The sequence below is a fragment of the Bufo bufo genome, chromosome 10 (assembly GCF_905171765.1).
Source record: "Bufo bufo chromosome 10, aBufBuf1.1, whole genome shotgun sequence".
Classification (NCBI taxonomy): domain Eukaryota; kingdom Metazoa; phylum Chordata; class Amphibia; order Anura; family Bufonidae; genus Bufo; species Bufo bufo.
This window is the reverse complement of record NC_053398.1, coordinates 104701644-104726331: the sequence shown is the minus strand read 5'-3', so window position 1 is coordinate 104726331 and position 24688 is coordinate 104701644. Positions and strand designations below refer to the sequence as shown.

General features: G+C 44.8%; 1 protein-coding gene and 1 long non-coding RNA gene across 3 annotated transcripts in view; one reads left to right on the top strand and one right to left on the bottom strand.

The window, feature by feature from the left end:
- The window catches only part of GNAO1 (G protein subunit alpha o1), a 183038-nt gene that overhangs the window by 14121 nt on the left and 144229 nt on the right, over positions 1–24688 (bottom strand). Inside the window, exons 5-8 of one of the 2 annotated variants that reach the window (XM_040409357.1) lie at positions 19267–19395; positions 16988–17117; positions 10519–10672; positions 7600–8697 (exon numbers count right to left, since the gene is read on the bottom strand). In XM_040409357.1, coding sequence (XP_040265291.1) covers positions 8510–8697; positions 10519–10672; positions 16988–17117; positions 19267–19395 — 601 coding nt within the window. In that variant the 3' untranslated portion in view covers positions 7600–8509. Of the gene's footprint in view, positions 1–5520; positions 5675–7599; positions 8698–10518; positions 10673–16987; positions 17118–19266; positions 19396–24688 lie in introns of those variants that run through there. The other variant, XM_040409358.1, reaches the window with a different exon arrangement.
- Positions 1320–17155, top strand: LOC120980324. The gene is made up of 3 exons (XR_005774504.1): positions 1320–1439; positions 10444–10446; positions 17145–17155. It is a non-coding gene; the product is annotated as an uncharacterized LOC120980324 (long non-coding RNA).

The window sequence follows — 24688 nt, the reverse complement described above, 5'->3', positions numbered from 1 at the left end:
CATAGTCCTTCTTTGCCATGAAAATTAACTTAATCCCAAAAAAACCTTTCCACTGCATTTCATTGCTGTCATTAAAGGACCTGCTGAGATCATTTCAGTAATCGTCTTGTTAACTCAGGTGAGAATGTTGACGAGCACAAGGCTGGAGATCATTATGTCAGGCTGATTGGGTTAAAATGGCAGACTTGACATGTTAAGAGGGTGATGCTTGAAATCATTGTTCTTCCATTGTTAACCATGGTGACCTGCAAAGAAACGCGTGCAGCCATCATTGCGCTGCATAAAAATGGCTTCACAGGCAAGGATATTGTGGCTACTAAGATTGCACCTCAATCAACAATTTATAGGATCATCAAGAACTTCAAGGAAAGAGGTTCAATTCTTGTTAAGAAGGCTTCAGGGCATCCAAGAAAGTCCAGCAAGCGCCAGGATCGTCTCCTAAAGAGGATTCAGCTGCGGGATCGGAGTGCCACCAGTGCAGAGCTTGCTCAGGAATGGCAGCAGGCAGGTGTGAGCGCATCTGCACGCACAGTGAGGCGAAGACTTTTGGAAGATGGCCTGGTGTCAAGAAGGGCAGCAAAGAAGCCACTTCTCTCCAAAAAAAACCCATCAGGGACAGATTGATCTTCTGCAGAAAGTATGGTGAATGGACTGCTGAGGACTGGGGCAAAGTCATATTCTCCGATGAAGCCTCTTTCCGATTGTTTGGGGCATCTGGAAAAAGGCTTGTCCGGAGAAGAAAAGGTGAGCGCTACCATCAGTCCTGTGTCATGCCAACAGTAAAGCATCCTGAGACTATTCATGTGTGGGGTTGCTTCTCATCCAAGGGAGTGGGCTCACTCACAATTTTGCCTAAAAACACAGCCATGAATAAAGAATGGTACCAAAACACCCTCCAACAGCAACTTCTTCCAACAATCCAACAACAGTTTTGTGAAGAACAATGCATTTTCCAGCACGATGGAGCACCATGCCATAAGGCAAAAGTGATAACTGAGGGGCTCGGGGACCAAAACGTTGACATTTTGGGTCCATGGCCTGGAAACTCCCCAGATCTTAATCCCATTGAGAACTTGTGGTCAATCCTCAAGAGGCGGGTGGACAAACAAAAACCCACTAATTCTGACAAACTCCAAGGAGTGATTATGAAAGAATGGGTTGCTATCAGTCAGGAATTGGCCCAGAAGTTGATTGAGAACATGCCCAGTCGAATTGCAGAGGTCCTGTAAAAGAAGGGCCAACGCTGCAAATACTGACTCTTTGCATAAATGTCATGTAATTGTCGATAAAAGCCTTTGAAACGTATGAAGTGCGTGTAATTATATATCACTACATCACAGAAACAACTGAAACAAAGATCTAAAAGCAGTTTAGCAGCAAACTTTGTGAAAACTAATATTTGTGTCATTCTCAAAATTTTTGCCCACGACTGTACATCTGTCTACAGGCTATTTGCCTTTGTACCAGTAATGCTTACAAGACCAGCAGCAATTCTGTGAAATTCCATATCACACCTTTCACCTATGACAATGTGAAATGCCACGGCGGTCTCACAGCTCAGCAGTGCCGTGCCGTTCTTCCAAGTGTGACCCCTGAGGCTATGGATTGGCTACAGCGGTCTGATGACCAAGAACAGTTCACTTCCAGTCTGGCAAGGATCATAGGGAGCACCGTGAAACTAAGTGCATCCCTCGAAGGCGCAGGCCTAGTCTTAAATTAGGTGCATCCTTCAGCAGCGGCTGCGCCTAAATTGTCCAGATGGGGTTAGTGCATTCTGAAGCCACTGCCCTGTGTACCACCGGTCTTAGTTCCACCTATTTATGCCTAAATATTGGGGGTCATTTATTATCCAGAAATACGCCTATATTTGCATTGCAATCTGTGACTTTTCCACGCTTACGCCAGGTCTGAAAAAGTGGGCGTGGCGGGGATGGGCCGGTAGGCCTATCTCATTTATCATTTTGTACGCCTGTTTTAGGCATAGAAAATGGTCTAAATGTAAGACGGCAAAGAAGCTGTACTTTTAGAAGCAGCGGTAGATACACCGAAGTTATGGAGAGGCCTACAGCTCTTCATAACTTCGGCGGATCCACCACCAGATAAAGGGTTATTAAGACCGGTGTCTAAATTACCCCCATTATGTTCATTTCTAATGTAACTGTTCTAGTCCATCAGAGGCCCAATACAAGCTATTAGCATATGGGTTCTCCTAAATCTAGAAATGGTATTGTATAATACAGATAAACCCAACTGTCCGGTCATCTAAAAGGGGTATCAAAGTTTTTAGAGAACTGCTGATTTAAAGGGGTTGTCCGGCTTCAGGGCTGCACCCGGACATAACCCCTTCTTTACTCATTCAGCATGAATGAGTGGAGCATCAGAGCATTTCTTTCTCCGATGCCTCCCTTGCCCTGCATCGCACAGGGCAGGGGCTTTTTCTTCACTACCAGTGACATATCGGGCTTTCTCACAGTATGCTAGATGGAGGCATCTGTCTAGCAGTGAGCCCGGTGACGTCACCGGCACTAATGGGCAGTCTTTGGCGCTGCCCTATTTGACTGTTCTTCAGAAAAGGTGGTGTAATAAAAACCTGATTTTAAAAGGGTTTATCACATCTCTTCATGCTTTGCTGAGCATTCCTGATCCTGCTATAGAGAAAAGTATACAGCCTCGGGGATTTGCAAAGTGTGATGACAACAGGGAGAAACTAGGTGATGTGCTGAGTACGTACCATATTTTTCATCCTATAAGACGCACCCCCACCCCCTAAAGTGGGGAAAAAGGTCAGTGCATCTTATGGGGCAAATATTAAAGTGCTCATTAGTACAGGAGGACGGGGAGCGGTGAATACAGCCCTCCCCATGCAGGCTCTGTACTCACCGCTTCCTGGGCTTCCTCGGCTGCACATGGTCTGGAGCAGGAGAGGTAAGTTGATTTTTATTTTTTGTCTGCACTGTGGTCTGATTAACATGGGGGTTGATCTGAGGTCTGAATAGGGGTCTTATGCACATTGGGGTTCTGATCTCAGGTCTGATTAGGGGTCTTATGCACATTGGGGTTCTGATCTGAGGTCTGATTAGAGGTCAACAAATCACGGAAAGAAATATATAAAACATCCTGCACGATATGATAATGAATGTTGCGGATGTACATGGCTACATTTATACAAATCACAGAAAATAATGCACTATAATAATAGACGCAAGCATAACATATGGACTAAGCCCTCACTCTATTGATAAAATCTGAGACACTTGGTCAATACATTTTGATCAAAACACATCTAAGCCCACCTACCAAGCGACAAGGTGGTCTCAGTTCAGGCGGGTCCTACGCTAAAACTGCCTATGCCGTTATGCATTTAAGTTCAGGAGCGCAGACCCCACACATATAGTGTGTTGCTCCTAGTTACCTCTATGTGCAACAGCAACCGGTGGGAGGAGGAGCGCACACACCTATATGTACCACCTTAATCAAGGTAACCTATTAGATAGGTGGGGCAAAAGTGCACATGAATACTGCTCCTATTCTCCCCGCATGCCCCAAAAAAGTTTGTGTGCCCAAATTTTGTCCGAGTTTCAGAACTGCAGTATTTCTAGGCTAATGCTGGCTAAAAGTAATAGGCTTAAATGAAGATTCGTTCAAAACACCTCCATTTTAATGCTGTTTCCGTACAACATTAAAATGCATTGGCTCTGTGGAGCCAAAGTTAGTCTCACCCAAAGTCGCGTGATACTTCGGTGAATTCCTATCTGCGCATTTAAAAACTATTTAAAATAGCAATCTGAAGTGGGCTTTTGATACTGTACCAACAAGTACCAAAGCCCAGTTGGGATTGCCATTTTAAATCGTTTTTAAGTATGCAGATATAAATACCGTAGTAATTCACCAAAGTCTGGGCCAATACATTTTAATGCTGTATGGAAACAGCTAGGGATGAGCGAATCGACTTCGCATAAAACGAATTGGGAAAATAGTTTTTCACAGTACAAATTAATTTATGACACTGTGCGAAGCAATAACTTCGGCTCTTCGGCGCCAATACATTCTAATACTGTATGGAGCTCCTGCTCCGTACAGTATTGGAACTAAGTTTTATGTGAATCGACTTCGGATGTTTCTTCCCTAGAGACAGCATTAAATTCGAAGTATTTGAACAAATTGACTTTGGATCTATGATCTGAAGGTCAATTCACTCAACCTTAAAGGGCTTCTGTCACCCCACTAAACTCATATTTTTTTTTTCTGTACTTATAATCCCTATCCTGCGCTATATCTATACATTATGTTATTAATCATTTTCGTTCTGTAGATATGTAAAAAAACATACTTTTATAATATGCTAATTACCTGTCTACCAGCAAGTAGGGCGTCTACTTGCTGGTAGCAGCCGCAAAAAACCGCCCCCTCCTCCTGTTGATTGACAGGGCCAGCCGTGATCTCCTCCTCCAACTGGCCCTGTCAGCATTTAAAAAATCGCGCGCCTGTGTTGATTCGGCGCAGGCACTCCTAGATAAGGAGGCTCGCCTCCTCAGCACTCCCTCAGTGCGCCTGCGCCGATGACGTCTTCTCTTTCAGTGACGTCATCGGCGCAGGCGCACTGAGGGAGTGCTGAGGAGGCGAGCCTCCTTATCTAGGAGAGCCTGCGCCGAATCAACACAGGCGCGCGATTTTTGAAATACTGACAGGGCCGGCCGGAGGAGGAGATCGCGGCTGGCCCTGTCAATCAACAGGAGGAGGGGGCGGTTTTTTGCGGCTGCTACCAGCAAGTAGACGCCCTACTTGCTGGTAGACAGGTAATTAGCATATTATAAAAGTAAGTTTTTTGACATATCTACTGAACGAAAATGATTAATAACAATGTATAGATATATCGCAGGATAGGTATTATAAGTACACAAAAAATAATAATAATGAGTTTAGTGGGGTGACAGAAGCCCTTTAAAAGTAAGACAGTGTAAACTTAGACTAGAGTTTGAAAAAAGCACCAGATTTATCACAGGGGCTGATGCTGGCTGATAAATCTGGCGCATCTGTAGACTAGGTATCCCTTGGCGTCTACACCTCTTACATCATCCCTCCCTTGTCACCTCCCAGATCCACACACAGATCTCTTCACAATCTTTTCTTCCCTACATCCTTTCCCATCCTTCACCCCCACCCCACCCACCTTATCCTCTTTACCCATCTCTTTTTCCTTCCCATTCCTTTCCCTCCACTCCTCTGCATTTTCCAATCTACAAAACTCTCCTGACTCCCTCAATCTACTTAACATACGCTCCCTCTTTTTTCATTTATTTTATACAGCATCTGTAGACTGTCTAGTCTAAGTTTACACCACCTATAAGTTGGCGTAGTTTTACTACAGAAACAGGCACATGAAACAAGCCATGCCGAGGTATAAAAAGGTTAAAAAACAGGGTGTAAAAACAGTGGTGCAAAACATGTACGCCAGTTTTTTGGGCACATTTTCAATAGTAAATCTACCCCACACCTGTATAGTAAATCTACAATCCTCACCTGTATACTCGGGAAAGCAGATGGTCAGAGGAGACTTCTTGATCTTCTCGGCAAACAGGTCCTTCTTGTTGAGGAAGAGGATGATCGATGTGTCAATGAAGAACTTGTTGTTACAAATGGAGTCGAAGAGCATTAGAGATTCGTGCATTCGGTTCTGCAGCAAGGAGGGAGGAGAGACAGGAGGTGGAAGACAGAAAGAAAAGGAGAAAAGGAGTTAGGCTGAGGAGGGAGGAATGGTTACCAGTGTAAAATAAAGAAAAAGGAAAACATTACTAAAGTCTTAAGTTTCCTCGAATAATCTTGCATTAAGATCCAAGTAGCATGGAGACAACGTAATACACCAAGAGCCAATAATGTAATAGTAGCAGTAATATTCATGTAACGGCAGCAGAGTACAACCCAAGAAGGAGACACTTCCGTTTTGTTACCCAAGGAAAACAGTCTATACATTTTATTTAAGAGCAGATATTGATTCAGCAGTAACAACTCTGAGTATGAGTAATGTGAATATGATATAGACCAGGTCAATGGTGAATGTTAACATGATACTGGTGAACAGCTCATCACCCTATCCAGTTCTACAGTGTATCATGAAGCAGACATACAAACACACAGTAAACTACAAGCATAGCATCTTGTACAATCATTGATGGGTGGCTGTAGGTACCATTGAAAGTCATAACTTTCTGGGCACAGTAGACATTATGGTGGTACCTGGAGAGCCACAAACTCTTACTTTTTGAGGGGGAAGGGGTCTTTAAGAGTCAACTCTCAAACCCCCCTGAAATGATATGAAGTCTTTCCTTTGTAGCTGCCTTCTTAACCATAATTGTTCTTGTCTAGTAAAGCTAGATCATTGAGATCACTGCGGGTGCCAAGACATTATTGACTGATCAGCATGCAGCATTCTGCAGCTTGGGACACCGTCAGCATCTTTACCAGCTGTGCTTCAATGCAGCGACTGTGGATACACCCCAGACTAATCAAGTCCGAGATGCTCCTGGTTGACAGAGGAAAAAAAAAAAAGGTGTCTATTAAAAAGGACCTTTCATGGTTTTGTATTAATTGCGATAAATACCTTTACTTGGGGGGGCACCCCCCGCTGATGCTGCCACCCTGCCTGATTTTTAAAAATATCGCTCCTGCGCCCCCCCCCCCCCCATCATAGTTTTCGTGCTCAGTATGCTAATACTGAGCATCGGTACATGGAGGAGGAGACACCAGGGTTTCTCAATAGACGTCTCCTTCTCCCTGGCTGTGCCGCAATCCAATCCTGGCTGTGACGCTCTCTGATGTGGTTGGATCGCGGCACAGCCAGGGAGAAGGAGAAGTCCATTGAGAAACCCTGGTGTCTCCTCCTCCCTGTACCGATGCTCCGTATTAGCATACTGAGCACGAAAACTATAGGGGGGGGGAGGTCGCAGGAGCGATATTTTAAAATATCACGCAAGTAAAAGGTATTTATCGCAATTAATACCAAACCATAAAAGGTCCTCTTAAAGACCTCTCTTTTGAAGAAGAGGGGTTTCTTATTTCAGTAAAACATCCAGTGCAACTGATGGGTCCTGTCTCATCCTACCAACAACCCCCCCTTCCCAACCGGTAACACCTATTTATTATTGAACTTCAAGCAGGAATAACTGAGGAATGGCACAACAGAGTCATAAGAATAGATGCTCCAGAATTGTTATTTCATAGGGGATTCAAGTAGTTACTAAAACAGAAATGTCAGGACAGGGGACAAGTCCTCTTCAATGGCAGGTCACAAAATTCAGGCAGCTATCTGGGTAAATTAGAGCGTCGGCTCTAGTAGGATGGGACGAGCCACTGTAACTGCAAGCACAATCTCCAAAATGCCGAAAGGTGTGGATAGGACTGATTATTTGGAGCCACATGGTATAGCAATCCCTCACAAAAAAAAAAAAAAATAATAATAAAAATGACAAGTTACACCCTCCCTCACAATCACAAATACTGTCCACTCATTTGTCTCGTACTTACAGTTGCAGTAAAAGAAATATATGCAGAACAATCATCCGTTACCAGTTAACAGAGGCCGCGACTACTACACAGACCAGACGCTTCATATTTTAGTGTTTTAAAACTTTATTAACATACACAAGGCCGGAATCTCACGAGTATCATGAAATTCCACACAAAATTAAAAACAAAAAAAAAAACAGTTATAATAAATTCATATTTGGCAGCAATATCTGAGGGGAGAGATAGGAACATCCATCCATTGTCCCAATCTTCTCCCCTGTAAGTGTGCAGGGGGTTTGTGCAAGCACAGGTATCGATACGAACCACTAAATTTAGATTAGAGCACAACTCGTTGGAGCAAGAACCTATCAATCAATTGAACTGAATCCAATGTATTATTTGGCACTTAATTTAATAGGAAAAAGGGTCTTCAGAAAGCATGTTTGATGTGATATGGAGATCATGTTGGCACAATTCCCGAGGCACATGTAGGCATAGAACATATAGTTACCCATTTCACCCTCACAGTCGATAAATAGGTAGATTTGAGGCACTGTAAAGACCCATTTACATGAAGACGTTACAGACTGGCCGTATTGTTCGTCAATACTTCAGATAGCACACTACGGGTCGGAGACAGAAACTTTCTGAAATGTTAAAATCTGGATGATGGCTTTAGTCACTGATGAACATTATCTTCATGGGAGGCTCGTACATCAGCTGCTTCATGTAAACAGGCCTTTAGACTGAGTCCCTCCTGAACAATAAGGTGCTACATAGGCTCTGGGTGAAGGTATCTGAGCTGTACGCAGTGGGTGGGTGACATGCCCTAAGCAATAGTGTTTTACGCCTTAAGCTGGCAAACACTATAGGCTTCTAGGGCGTGTATAAATATGGCACCGATAAGACAAAAATTACAAGGTGCAACCGGAGGTGTCCGAAAACCAATAAACACAAGTCTCCATAGAGGTGCCCGTTAGGCAATCATTTCATAGAAACAGCAAAATCAGTACAAGCCACAACCGCGCAAGTTATTGGCAATGATGACATCGGTGACAGCATCAAACACAAACTGGATATTGTTGGTATCAGTAGCGCAGGTGACGTGCGTGTATATCTCCTTGTTCGGAGACTTGTTCCGGCTCTCATATTGATGTTGGATGTAGGCTACACCCTCAGTGAATGAGTTAGGACCTGCAAGAGAGGAGAGAGCAGCGGGATTCTTCATACACATGTCCATTACATATTCAGGAATATTTTATATATGTTTGAGAAAAGTATACTGTGCACAACTAACTTTACTGTGGTGAAGGGAGGTGTGTATCAAGGGTATGTCACTATGCAGCCAAGTATAGGTCTTCAATATGTATATCTACGGCATGTAGTCTGCTTATGCTCATACTGCCATATTAGTGTGTTTATACAAGGACACCTAGGTCTACCAAATTCTGTCAAGGCGGTCTCATCTGTAGGGCTTGAAGGTTTCCCTCCACAAAGTATGAAAGGATATTCTAGGTTATAAAAATGTCAGAAGATATGTCCCTATTGAACTGGCTGATCTTTTGCATGTGCACTTGGCAGCTGAAGACATCTGTGTTGGTCCCATGTTCATATGTGTCCACATTGCTGAGAAAAATAAAGTTTAATACATGCAAATGAGCCTCTAGGAGCAACGAGGGCGTTACCGTTACACCTAGAGGCTCAGCTCTCTCTGCACTTTGTTTGATGGGGCCAGACAGTGAAAACATCATAACACATGCCTGTCAAAGTGGAGAGGGTGCAGCATTTGCAGAGAGAGAGAGCAGAACCTCTAGGTGTAATGGCGACGCCCCTGTTGCTCCTAGAGCCTCATTTGCATATATCAAAACATAATTTTTCTCAGCAATGTGGACACATATGAACATAGGACCAACACGGATGTCTTCAGCTGCCAAGTGCCCATGTAACAGGTCAGTCGGTGTCATAGGGAGAGATCTGCTGACAGATGCCCCTTTTATGTTTTATGTCCTACCTAGCTACACAAAAACTCCAGAAGGGCCCACAGCAATCTGGGTAAACATGCTGTGTACACTTGTTAAAGGGGTTTTCCCATAAAAAATATTCTACAGTTTTCAAACCAGCACCTGGATCTGAATACTTTTGTAATTGCATGTAATTAACAATTTAGTCGCCGAGATTTAATGAAATCTATCTGTATAGCGCCACCTGCTGTTTGCTCTTTTTTTTTTATTTCTCTGTCCTGCTCACTGAGATAGGACATGCTCAGCTGTCACATAACCATAAGGACATAACCATAAGAACGGACATAGCCCTACAGCTTGATATAAATCTAGCAGAGCAATGAATGAGGAGATCTCTGGATCCATGTGAGGTGCAGGGCTGGTCCTAGCTTTAGAAAGAGGCTGTCATGTACTAGATTCTATAGGACTCATTTTTTACATTATTCATGGGATAACCCCTTTGAGAACAGGGTAGTCAAGCGGTAGACTGTACTAATGAACAAGTGCCATCCAGTGTCCAAGCAGGGGTGCCTGCGGCCTTGTAGGACGGCACTTAGCTTTTACACCCATGGGAAGAGTTGACTTAACATCTCGCACTGTACTGTCTATGACGTTTCAGTCTTGCCATGGGGCACTTACCAGGGCCAGTTCCATGCAAGGTGAAGTGGGTCATCCCCTTAAAATTAAACACATATGCACAAAGGTTTGTGCACAAATGACCCTCGCTGTATGGAAGTTTTGCTCCCCAGTAAGGTTTGTACATTATTCACAGCCAATATTTAGAAGAACCCTTGCAAGTAATTGTCCACCTATAGAAAGTATTCTTAAGGGTGTAAGCTAAGGCTACAAAATGGCTGCCTTCTCCATGCCCTAGAGGCACATTAAGGGAATACGTGACCTAGATTTTTTAGTTTCTGTTTGGAGCCAATTCATTTTGCAGGCAGTAAAGGCGGCAGCACCACGGCTGTGATGATTAATGCAATGTAGGCTGACATTTCTGTGGGAGCGTGTGTACCTGTGTATTCCGGAAAGCAGATAGTAAGTGGAGATTTTCCGATTTTGTCCTGGAAGATATCTTTCTTATTCAGGAACAGGATGATGGAAGTGTAAAGGAACCACTTGTTGTTACAGATGGAGTCAAACAGTTTGAGGGATTCATGCATTCTGTTCTGTAACACAAACAAGAGCCGCGCGTCACCCAGGCTCAGAACCGCTCTGCCCCGAGTACACAGGGTGCACACAGAGAGGACAGCTATGACTACACAGTATGATGGATCTGCACATGCAATGTCGTGTCACAGCACATCGACCAGGATCCCCATGGTCTATCCCCTTCTACTCTGACTTGTCTTCCCTCTCCACCTCCTTCTCGTATGGACCCGACATGCTTATTCTGCACTGTGGGCTTCTGGTGCTCATGCTGTCCAGTGTGTACAGACACTCATGTACATTTGCTCACTCTCCTGTGGACTCCTGTGACCACTCACGCTGCCCCTTCCCATCTTTCACACACTGCACAATGTCCACTCCACCGTAGCCATGCACCTTTCTCGTCTACGGTCCTTACCATGATTTCTCTAATATTTCTGTGGCTCCTCATTTCAAGTTCTTCACATTGCCCTTCAACACTCATCCTGTGCATACGTTTTCAGCCATCTTATCTCCATGCTCTCCAGCCACACTCCCCTCCGAGTCTCTCTTCCCAATACACTGCACCTATTTATAGTGTGGCTCTTCCAAAACTCATTATCTGAATATCTGACATGTGTTCTCTATATTTCAGTATTTAGCATGTTCCCAATCCCAAAATAGGTCTAGCATGACCAAGCAGGAGCAATATAGGGGATGACCTATAATGTTAGTGGATGTGTGTTTCTTCTAGTTCAGTGCATGCATCATGCGTTGAGTAGCCAGGTAGATCCTTTATACTACAAGATAACATTAATCCAGGCCTTGGGATTAACTAAGAATTGGACAGGTGATGAGTGACCTGGGAAAAACCTTGTCTTCAGCTTCCTTTAATGGATTACAAGGGGATAGTTCACACAAGTTATGATATAACCAGTAGACCGAGACACAGCTCAGAAATAAAGGAAGAGAAAGAAGCAGAATCAGACTATGAGGCCATCTGCTATGAGCGCAAGACAAGGTCCTTCAAGACAGGGCACCCCCCACTTTGACTTCTACTGTACGGCTATCTAAACATGAAGGAAGCTTCATACCTGCTGAATCTGAAGGGCCTCTCAATGTCTGCAGGATAAGTAGCGGTGTTAGAAAAGGCTGGACGGCAGAGGAAGAAAAGTGCTGAAGACGCAGAAGTGTTTGAAGAAAGAGCACCGTGCAGGCTGTGCGAGTTACTCCCCAGCAGGACCATGAGGACAGAAAGCAAGTGAACAAGAGGCACAAAGCAACCAAAAAGTCTTAAGATTAACACCAGGCGGAAGGCCACGCTGGGAACAGTTACGGTGTGCGGTTAGTGACGAAAGGACCTGCCAGTACTTATCCAACATAATCCAAGATAAACAGGACAAGAGGATGGCAGAGGGAAACCTGTATCAAGAAACTCACATTCTTTCTTCTGCAAATTGTAAAAAAGCTGCTTATGGAATATACAAAAAGAATCTATAAAATAAGCCATATGTGTTGAACAAAACATAAAAATCACATCACATACACAACCCTTTTTGTTTGGACCTTCGGTCCTGCGTTTGTAGCATCTGCTCGTACAGAGGATGTCAGTGGCAGTCAGCGAACCGGACAGCCACCATATATTTTTAGGTTTGGAAACACAGTAGTTTATAACCATGCACCTTCCTAGAATAATGCAGAACCAGGGAGGAGGAGTGCACGGCCGTATAGAGATCAGGAGGAAAGCAAAGTTACAAATGGAATTTCATATTTGCTCTAAAATCAGTTCATTTTCAAGCGCCTCGATCCCAGCAGTGGAGAACAACAAAACATATTATCTATTATCACGTGGAATCCATTATCATCGTTAAAAGACTATGGTAGTTGTTACCTTAAGTACTGCTGTCTGCCATCCTACCCTTAACACACTCTGAACCCCCCCGTACAACCTCCTCCACTTCCCTGCTGCTATCTGAAGCACTAAAGGTCCCTTTACACGGGACGATATTACAGCAGATTGTTGGGAAGGCTGCGTTCCTTCCCGACAACCTGCAGATCGCTACACTTACATGCAGCGTTCTCCTCAAGAGTATGGGAGGGAGTGATCACTAAGGTCATCGCTCTTCCCCATAAGGACTTGTTTCCCGGCAGGAGATTGTGTTTTTATGGCACGGTCTGCTACCAGTGACTATGTACATCGCCCGATCATCGCTGATGAGAGTTATTAGGAACGCTTGTTAGCGATAATCTGTGCGATTCTTGACTTGTGTAAAGGGTCCTTTACAGATGGGAGAGCAGAGAGAGCTGTCAGTAACAGAAGCAACACTCCGACTGATGTAGGCCTCATGCACACTACTGTATCCGTTTTGCCGTCCGCAAAATATGGTTGCGGTGTGTGTGTGTGTGTGATTCATATTTTTTTGCCGATCCACTGACTTCAGTGGGTCTGTGGTCCGGATTTTGCAGAGCAGTATAGGACATGCTCTATCCTTTGCGCACTGAGATGAGGACGCGGAAAGCACACAGAAGAAAAAATGTGGATTTCACGTGGCCTGCATCAGTATTTTGTGGATCCGCAATTTGCGGACCTCAAAACTGATACGGTCATGTCCATCAGGCCTTATATTGGATTCGGCAGCTAGGTGAAGAACTTACAATCTGCAGAAGCAAAATAAAGAAAAATTTAAATTAAGACTATTTAGAAAGTCGCTTAATTTATTTAGGAAGAAACATAACATTTAAAAAAAGATATAGAGTCCAAAGGTGTCTATAGCGTTTAAGTGCAGGAGTTAAGTACCTACCTTTGCAGACCCATTATCCTCAGTTACTACAACACTCACAAAGACTGACATTTTGTTTGAATGTATAACAGACATTCATTAGTCATATGGCCTAGGCACGGTGAATGGGGCTGAGCTGCGATACCAATGGCGCTGGGCTTGGTGAGCAGGGAGAAGGCTGCAGAGCTCACGGGAGCATTGAGGTCATCGGTATACGTGTCTGAAAACCCCTTTTTATTATATTAGCACCTTCTAATCTTTTTTACAACTTGCACAGAAGCATCTAACGTCACTAGGGCAGAAAACTAGTTTTAAAAACGGGCGTGAAAGGGTTAAAGGGAGTCTGCCATCACAGTTTCACCTTTTTAACCCTTCCCATAGCTTTCTAGCAGCATTACAGTTGATAAAAAAGTTACCTTTATAAGCAATCGTGGACTTATAAAACTGGCAAAAATCATCTTAATAGGATATGCAAATGAGGGCTCGCAAGTGCCCAGGGGCGGCGTCAACCTCGTAGGTGCCCAGGCAGCTCAGCCTTATCGTCGCTTCCCCCCGCCTGCCCATCCTTTCCCTCTGCCCGCCCATCCTCTTACTTCTTCTCTCGCCGAGATCCCGCGCCTGCGCGCTGAGTCCGTCGGCCGGCGTATGCGCACTGCGATGTCCATTCCTGGTAAGGCATCACAGTAATTAATGCGCAAGTTTTATAAGTCCACGATTGCTTATAAAGTTAACGTTTTTATCAACTGTAATGCTGCTAGAAAGCTATGGGAAGGGTTAAAAAGGTGAAACTGTGATGACAGACTCCCTTTAAAAGATAAACTAAGGGCCCTATAGGTGCTGCATTACTGCTATGTACAAACTGTTGTCATTGACCTGATGCTTGGGTTTGAACAGCACATTTTTAATACATTATGAAAAACAGCTAAGGCCAATTTTCACACTAGCGTTGTTAGAATCCGTATGCAAACTGATATCTTTTTTTTCCGGATCCGTTAGACTTATTTATTGAAATACCGAATCTGTCTTTCCGGTATCTTCCGGAATAACGGATCCAGTATTTAATTTTTTCAAAGCTAGAAAGGACTCCGCATGCGCAGGCAGGAAAACCGGATCCGGCGATGTGGCATTTTCCGGAACACTTAGTAACGGATCCAGCATTAATAACTCTCTATGGAAATTAATGCCGGATCCGGCAAGTGCGGTATTTTGTCCAGAAAAAAATACAGCATCATGTTGCGGTATTTTGTCCGGTCAAATACCGTACGAAGGATGGCACCGAAGACATCCTGATGCATACTGAACGGATTGCTTTCCATTCAGAATGCATTAGGACAAAACTGATGCGTTTGTTTCCGGTATTTAGACCCTTTACCGGATTTCAATACCGGAAAAGAATAACGCTAGTGTGAAAGTACCCTTAGTAATAGGAGTTACTTGCTCTGAATGTTGTCAAGCTTTTGTCAAAAATACCGTATGCTCATTTTGACATCTACCCCAACACGAGTGAAGTACAGACCTTGGGAAATACTACATTTTCATCTTGACAAGCAAAATAATGAGGCACATTACGCCCAAATTTAGAGAGTCCGAGACAATGCTACGTGCCAGGCCGTCCTGGCACACAAGGTCCATGCAGTGGAAATGCTGCAGGAATCAGTTGGCGGCCGGCCACATTCCAGATCGGTATGCAGGGCCCGTCCACTCCTCAACCTGAGCGATTTACATAGTCTTTCGAGGGAATACAAAAACCTTTTCTCTTCTTTCTAACCAACACTGCCACTTTCAAAAGACAATTTAAGGTAATTAAAAAAAATATTTGGTTTATTAATCCGACATTCTGGCTGTTCGTGGCTACATTATACCCATTGTCCTGTGTATTATTCTGTCAGGTTAGGGTTATTCTTAACGTGAATTCCACCATTTCATTTTTAGGTCCCAAGTCCAGGGCTAACTCATCCCATAATATATCAATGCTCTGCTTTCTTTTACAAAGCTCCAAACCCTCTGTATAGCCACAGAAATGAGATAACATTCTGCCTTCCTGTAGCTGCCACTAGGGGGAGCTTAGTAGCTTAGCACTTGGATCGGTGGACATTCAATTTAAAGGGGCTGTGCCACTAATATAAATGTATTCCGCTGTTATATCACTTGCCCCAAATAGAATAAGGGCAATTTGATAAATGGTAAATTTATTAGGTGATTATTGCACCCTGTGGCAAATCTATGTTGATATTCAGTTGCTATAGGCTACGTCCTGCATTGGTGCCTTGTCATGTAGGACGTGGGAAGCGTCATTGGTAAGAACAAGGGGCGTGGTTAGTGTCATCTTATCTGCTGATGTCAGCACACATCGTATGGGACGTGATGGGACAGCAGACACATGACAAATCAGGAAGTAGGATTTAAGCATGGGAGGTAAGAGAAAACTGCAAGTGAGGTAAATCTGAAAAAAAAAAAGGAAAGGAGAAATGGGAGCTAGAGCAATTGATTAAAATCATTTAAGGATTTTGAAAAGTAGTCCATGGCACAACCCCTTTAAAGGGGAAGTCTGAATTAGAAACCGCTGTTTCAAATATTCCAGCCGCAGCCAAGAGCGTTTCTCTCTCTCCTGGCACTTATGTGCGTTACTTGGGGGTTTCTACAAATTTCAATGGTCAACATGTACTTTTGCATTACACTAAGGTATAATATCAATGACGCACTGCATTATTAAACCCACTGTATATTATTAAACGATTGCACAATAGTATTGTTGGCAGAGGGGTATTTCTTTATACTGTAGGTTATACTCTGCAATATACCGATTCAAGAATGGACCATGGTGTAAGCAAAAGGAGTTATTTGGGGACTGGAAATCAGTTTAAGACTTTTATTTAAAAATACTAAAATACTACAGACTTACCGGTAGACTTAAAAAAAACAAAACAAATGAAAATACAACCACCCCCACATAAAACCCAAACCACTAAACTTAATAAATTAGTTTGGTCAGTGGCAACATATTGGTAAGCTGGAGGTTACTGTGGAAGATATTACAGTAATCGAAGGTGGGAGAAGACCACCATATATGTATAGACTAACAGAAATGTAAAGATTCAAGGTACGTGAAGACGAGGGGAGACAATGCCCAATAAATAATAAGTGTACAGATATTAAATACATTGCAAAGATCATCTGATTCCCCTGATTGCTGCACATATCTCAATTCAATAAATTTACAAATAGAAAAATAATAGGACAGGCAGCACCCGGGGGGGTCCTGTTCGCTGCTCCACCCCGGGGTCATGATCGCTGCTCCACCCCAGGGTCCTGTTCGCTGCTCCACCCCGGGGTCCTGTTCGCTGCTCCACCCCGGGGTCCTGTTCGCTGCTCCACCCCGGGGTCATGATCGCTGCTCCACCCCGGGGTCATGATCGCTGCCCCACCCCGGGGTCATGATCGCTGCCCCACCCCGGGGTCATGATCGCTGCTCCAGTCTTCTGTGCAGATTTTCAGGCCGGTACACATACACATAGAGTATGAATGAAGAAGGAAAAATATATTTTCAATGGAACATTTGTCAATTCGAAGACTCACCGTGGTCTCATCTTCGTGAAGGACCTGATCGTAACCACTCAGGGCCACACAAAAAATGATCGCTGTCACGTCTTCAAAACAGTGGATCCACTTCTTCCTTTCTGATCGCTGTCCCCCGACATCAAACAGCCTAAGAGGAAATCAACAGGACCCCCAGTTACCTCAAAGTCACATGAATCTTCCTCCATGTCATCTTCAAACTCACCCTGAAACTGTCCATTTAGTAGACGCTAATCAGAATTAAACATCTAAAATCCTTCATTCATTTTAAAAGAGTCAACCACTGGAGTGGAGCAGCGCTGCAATACCAGACTGGACGCTGGATTGATTACTGCAGTACCAGCCGAAGTACCGCGTCCATGTTTTTCTGTTTGTTAGTGGAGGTCCAACCACAGATGACACTACGATGACCTATCCCACAGATTGCTCGTGAATGTTATATCCCTGAAAACCCATTTGAAAATACATTTTAAACCTTTTGGCCACTAGAGGGTGCAAGCGCTTCTGTCCAGTGAAGGTCAAGGAACAATCACAGATCATACTTTGTTCTGTGAATAACTTGACGCCTTAATCTATCCTGTGAAGTCAATGTGATGAAGTGAAAATTATTTAGAAGACATTTAAAGAGAACATTAAGATCAGTTAATGTGCTAGGCAGAGAAGATTACATCCATCTAATGACATTCCTAACCATGTCTGATGTTTGAAAGGCGTACCCTCCAGGCTGCAAATGCTGCAATTAGTACAGAGTTGTCAAGTTCTTAAAATCTCTGTGCCTGCCCACAACTCAAGTTGCCCTCAGGGGGAGTGATTTTGCTCTTGGGGAGGGGGGAGGTCTTTGGTGTGACTCTGGAGGGTTAGGAGTCAGTAATGGATTTTTGTTTTCCTACCTAGCAGGGACATTAATAAAATAAAGTCTCCAATGCTGACCCTGTAAGGCTAGGGGCCACGTGGCAAGCCTCTGCACCCCAATCTTAGTGTCATGGACCCTTGTATGCATGACTAAAAATGACGTAGGGACTGATTTATCGTGGCCTTTGTGCCCGTTTTCTGGCATCAAAAGCTGCATATTTTTGCGTAAGCATCACCGGTGCAAAAATGTTGTGACCTTTGAGTTTTTATATTGCCTATGGCTCTTTTTAAACCAGTGGTTGGGGATTATAAGGAAGGAGCATGGCCTCCCGCAGTCTGCTATAATTTATAGCACAAATCTACAGCAGCTCATCTGGTGCATGGACTGCGGGAAGATGCAGCAATTATATTAAGATCTGCATCTCTAAATAAAGTTGGTGCATCTTTCTCCAGCAGGACGGGCGTATAAAAACCGTATTGATCTCCTATTAATTAGTATTTGTCTAGGGCACTGGCTACTCTTCAAATAAGTACTGTCAGCGTTGGAGGACCTCATGGACCTAGCCATGTCCTATTCTTGATGGGATGCGATGCTTTGAACACAATAGGCAATCTCTCGTCTCATCCCTAGGACCCTATTAGACAGCACATCGGGAACGTTCATAGGAATGCTGGTTCCCGATAACTGGCCCGTACAATCGAGCAAACACTTGTTTGTAGGCTGATGGCCATCGTTCATCAGGATAAAAGATGCAGCACATTTTCCCTGTGTAATCAGAGATGTGCTGCTGACAATCAAAAGAACTGAATACGGGAGGAACCATTTAGGTAGCAAACGTTCGTCCCACATTGAGTTTGCTTCGGCCTGTGTAATCACCCACTGGCGCACAACATTGGGGAGTCTAACACAGCCCTTAATGTCTGTTACTAGGAGAAATAGGGATTGGACAGGCTTGATTCGAACCCTGTTGTATCTCTCACGCCTGTTTGGTCTACACATGCAACTGAGCCGCAGTATCCGTATGCGGATTACCACTTCTTGCAACTTAAAACCCCGGCAGGCATAGCGCGGAATTAGTGGCATTCTGCTTGCAGTTACCACGCCTCGGTTGCAGATGTGCGCTCAGCTCACTAATATGTTAAAAGACTCTTCTGAGGTTCTAATGTTCCAATAATACCACTTGGGTAATGTTCTTGCTCGTGTAACCACACCATATTTGCAACTTGCAAGGTCCTAGAAATCCCATTTGCCTGCAGCCTCTACTGGGAAGGGGAGGAATCAGCACCATAGGATTATTGGGAAGGAAAGTAATTGTAGACTTGAGGAGCACCTTAGCTCCTAGTGGCTTTCACTTGAACTAAGGTGTGGTCAACCATTGACAAAGTGTTGTATCCCGGAAATTCAAATCTCTGTTCACACCACTAACCTGAAGTGAAGGTTTTTGAAGGTGAAGTGGGTTTCTACAATGCCAGTGGTCTTCACTCTGGTCCGCAGAATGTCCTGCTCTGTAGGTTGATAGTCGGGTGCTCCAATCCGATCTAAGCTGTCTAGGTAGCTGCAATGATAAAAGTACATCTCATTTAGTACATGCTTAATATGTGTATAAAATATTGGTACATGAAGGTCCATTGTACATAACATAAGCATCAAGTCTCAGTGCATTAAAGAGGGTTTCCAGGATTAACATATGGACGACCTATCCATAGGATAGGTCATCAATATCAGACTGGTGGGTTTCCAACACCCAGCACCTCCACCGATCAGCTGTGGATCCCAAAGTAAACTGTACAGGGCCTGAAAACCACACCTGTCCTTGGGTACTAGCGCACATCCTATTCAAGTAAATGGGAGTTGCCCTGCAGTACCCAAGAATGGCCACTACGTGGTGCACAGAGTTGTGGTGCACCAGTTCCACACAATGTTCTGCGTCTCCCGTTAACAGCTGATTGATGGGGGTGCCGGGTGTCAGATCCCCACTAATCTGACAATGAAGACCTATCCTAAGGGTAAGTCATCAATATCTTCGCTCCTGGAAACCACTTTCAGTCACCAGTAGAATAAGTCCGCCAGGATAGAAATAATCCGCCACCGATCTTGCTGTAAATCTGAAGCAAAACCAGCATGTGCTGCTGTGGATTCACTGCAGATTTCACCTGTCACATGGAAAGTGGTGAAAACCACTGTAAAAAATGTGCAACATACTTGAAGTGCCTCAGATTTTAAAATGAATAAAGTACATTTTCATGCAGGTAAAAGTCACTTGCCTAGTACTGTAATCAGCTGTGGATTTTTATATAAAAACTGCAGCAATATCATCCTTTGTAGCAGTACCAGTATACTTGGTATCAGGAATTACATAGACGTAAGTGCGCCCCCCGGTGGTGGGATATGAAATCTCTGCAATGATTCCTGTATCAGACAGCACTAATAAATCATAGAGGCAAATGTTTGTGGAGCGGGGAGTGCATTTCTTCAGCTGGGGATTCATATCCAAATTCTCTTCCCATAGAAGTAATGTTCATATCCATCACCAGATGGCGCTGTTACTGCTTCTGCCCATAGAATCCGGCAGTGCAGAAGATGGCCTGCATACAGATGTAGCTGAGCTGTTATTTAACCCTTTGAGGCTACATGTTTTTTTTCCTGCGTGGTGATAAATTTCAGAGTTTGGACAATGTGGAGTATGTTCTTATGTAAAATGTAATTTCGTCAAATGACAGGTTCACCTGTCCTCCATTGTCACGAGTGGGCAGTGCTGCAAAATTGCTGAGGGCTTTCTGTCCGGACGGGCGGATGGAAAATCTGCAGCAGAATACAGTAGCGGCAAGGGAATGAGATGAGAACTAATCCCATCCAGGCGCTGTGGAAATTTTCTGAGCAGAAGTTTCTGCTGTGGATTTTCACAGCTTTTAATGTAGAGAGGTGAAATCCACTGCGCACCCATGTTACACGTGTGGAGCACCTACCTTTAGGGTATGTTCACAGAGCAGAAACCCCCGTGTTCTTGACTTTGGATGCCGCGGAGCTGAACCGCGGGTGGACGCCCACCACAGCTTTAAGCCGCGCCTGTCTGTCGTGCCACAAGAACTGTACTGCTGCCACCCACTGAAAACGATGGGAGGCAGACAACATACAGCCACCGCCGGTATTGTGTCGCCGAGTCCGCGTCGTGTGAACGTCCCCTTAGACAGGTTGTGTGATTTGGCCCCCAGATACAGCGCCTCTCCTGTAGGCTGTGTCTATTATAGCAGCTCATAATTTAAAATAAAAAAACGGATGGCTGGGAGTCCTATACATATGTGCACATACATGTTCTACTTTACATGTACAGCATATCCCATCTGTGCCTAATTTTATAAATGTGCCCCAGTATCGATCCCAGCTACCCTCTACTACAGTCACACGGGCCCTTCCAGAGACACTAATGTCAGAGGCAGGAATATTCTTCCACTGGTCAAGTGTCCGTAACACTGGTAATCAAGTCCTGGCGCTGACATTGGGCCAAATAGGGCACTGTTCAAAAAAATGGATCGGGGGTTCCAATTTTTTTTTTTTTACACCACAAACTGTTGTGTGTGATTTCTGGAGGAGGTATACCAATGGACGTCTCAAACGCAATGTAAATGGAGCCTTATTTTGAAGGCATTTTCTGGGAGTACAATATTGATGACCTGTTCTCAGGAGAGGTCATCAATATATGATCGGTGGCGGTCCAACTCCTGGCACGCCCGATGATCAATTGTTTGAGGAGGCTACGGTGTCTGGTGAGCACCGAGGCCTCTTCCCAGGACGGTGACGTCATTGTCCATTGGTCACATAGCCTATGTGCAGCACAACCACTATACAATGCTGTGAGGAGGCTGCAGCGCTCAGCGGAGTGCCACAGCCTCTTCAAACATCTGATTGGTGGGAAGAAAGGGTATCGGACCCCCAGCGATCAGATACTGATGACATCATGGGGATGTTCTACTCTCAGAGAACCTCTTTAATAATTGTACCAAGCAACAGTTATGCTCCAGCACTGTAACCTTACTTTGGACTGATGTTTTAATATATGCGAACAAGTCTCTAGGAGCAACGGGGGCGTCGCTGTTACACCTAAAGACTGCCGCGCCCTCTGCACTTGACATGGCCAAGCATTGTGATGTTTTCACCGCCTGGTCCTGTCAAAGTGCAGAGGGCGCTGCCGCTGCAGAGAGAGCAGAGCCTCTAGGTGTAATGGCTCCTAGAGCATGTAGTGGATTCCAGAGAGCTGGTGCAGCTCGGGAGAGATCTTGGAGATGGGAGCGAGAGGTTCAGATTATGGCAGATGTCAGTCAGCAAAACATACAGCACAGGTAAGATAGTAGACAGAGATGAAGGAGGAGATGTATGGAGAGTTGTGTGGGTCACCAGGATTTACCCTATCAGACCAGACATACTGGCCGGTGGGGCTCGTCATGCTGATTAAAACTACCGATATACCTTTCTTCTGTCTGTATGCTAAACAGCTGCAGAGAAATCTGTGTTTTTGTTTTTAGCCATCAATTGGAACATCTCTGGTTTAATAGGGTTGATCCTGGTGACAGAGCCGCTTCAAAGGGGTATTCTGGCTGTTAAGTTATCCTGTATCCATAGAATAGGGGATAACTATTAGATCGGTGGATGGGACCCCCCCAAGAACGGGTACAGGGCGTCAGGTCAGGTATGAGCACTTCTGGAAATAGCATGGTGCTGTACTCCGCTGTCTCCAGTATTCCCATAGAGATGAATGGAGCAGCAGTGCGCATGCCTGATCTGCCACTCCATTCATTTGGGGGTCTCCAAAGGCTACAGGGTACCCGTTCTCATAATCATTGGGGGTCCCAGCGGTAGGGTCCCCCACCGATTTAATAGTTATCCCCTATACTGGAATAGGGGATAACTTGTAATAACTGGAACACCCTGACACTAGACTGGCCACAAGTGCAGTGGACTGGCATCAGGAGCAGCCTGGCATCCGCATTCAGGATTGAGGCAGACAGATTCATAGTGAGTGAGGCTAGGGTCACATTTGTGGCAGAGGTCGTGGTAGGCAAAAATACAGTTAAAAGTTAAGTTTTATATCGATCATCTATTCATTTTCGCTGTACGACTCAGGTGGTCTATTCCAATCTTTGGTTCTCTTTATTGTTATATAGGCAAAAATACAGGACAAAATACAGATGCATCCAGCAGAATTACGGAATCCCTAAGGCCTCATGCACAAGACTATGTTCAGTCCGCATCCGATTGGCATTTTTAGCAGATCGGATGCGGGCCCATTCATTTTAATTGGGCGGCAAAAGATGGGGACGACACACCGTGTTCGTCCGCATCCGTATGTCCGTTCTGCGGCGCTGCAAAAAAGACAGAACTAGTCCTATTCTTCTCTGTTTTGCAGACAAGGATAGGACATTTCTACAGGAGCTAAAAAAGAAATGGCGACTTGGCTGGCATCCGCGTTTTGCAGACTGCAAAATGGATAGTCATGTGCATGAGGCCTAACACAAACCTGACAGACACCATTAGAGCCACAGGTGTCCTACAGACTCAGTGCTTCCTCCTCCCGTTTTTGATGTGCCACGTACGTCAGTCCAGTCTAAGAATATGTCCACAAAGGACGTAAAATACAGGGGAAAGGTCCGCTGTCTGTGGAGAAATCATGGCTTCTGTCATGTAAATGGCTGTGGATTTCAGCACTCTCGTTTCTGTTAGGGCGTGCAACACCAATGACGAGGCGTTCTTATGGATCTCACCGGATTTTACAGCTTTCTGGCCTTATGGAACGGGGGATCCTGTTTTTTACTGGTCAGGATGACATCAAAATGGAACGCTGGGAAATCATTCCGCTCGCCCCCGTTATCATCTATTTCAATGGGGAGGGAGGGGAGGGGGTTATCCTAACAGCCCAGCATGTATTATTCTCCTGCAGCGCCCGGCCTCCATTTCATCTGATGGCACGCTAATGCACAGATGCATGAACGCGCTCATTTCAGCAGGGGACATGAACTTCCAACAGATCCATGCAGCCGCAGATCCGACGTGTGCATTGTCTGTATGTGCGCCCTCCGATGACCCCCCCCCCCCCCCCCCCCGGGAGGTGCAGCATATGTGCGCACAGATTCACATCTTTTCATATGATCTTCATCTCTCGGCAGCGCGGCCACGGAGAAAGAGAGAGAGAGAGCTCGGGGGTTGCTATGGAAACCAAGGATTTATTGAAATGCTGAGGGATTGGCTCGGAGCAATGGGGCAGCCTCTAACATGGAGATATTACAGCTGGGCAGCCATTGCCTTTCCCAGTGTTATTTGTATCTCGGGGGGGGGGGTATGAGAAAGTGAGCCCCCACCCTCCACTTTCACGGTGAACGCTGCAAGCTGAATAACCCCCATCCCCCTGCCTGTACTGGAGAGGAGAGCGAAGAGGAAGGGGCAGGAGAATGGAGGAAAGAGGAGGTGGCGGAGGCAGAATGATTCACGGAGAGCCGTGGGTGGTGTTGAGGGGAGTGGTTGGATGATGGAGGAGCTGTTATCTTCAGCAGGGAAGGATTACAGCTCCGCTCTGTTCTCCTGCATTTACAACAAACTGTGTGAGCGGCATCCAAATTCCTCCAAGGCGACTTCTGTATGCAGAGTCTGCACTGTGTCAGGAAAAGCTGGCCTCCAAGGAGAAACGTACCAGATATAGATATACACACACACACACACACACAATGTTGTGTGATCTGAGGGCCCATTTACAGTCAGTGGTTTTCCTTCCTATACAAAACCACAATTACCACAAACGTCATCATTTGTGCTGAATAGAAAATACAAATTCTTAATGCCAATCTTGAGTGTATACCGGT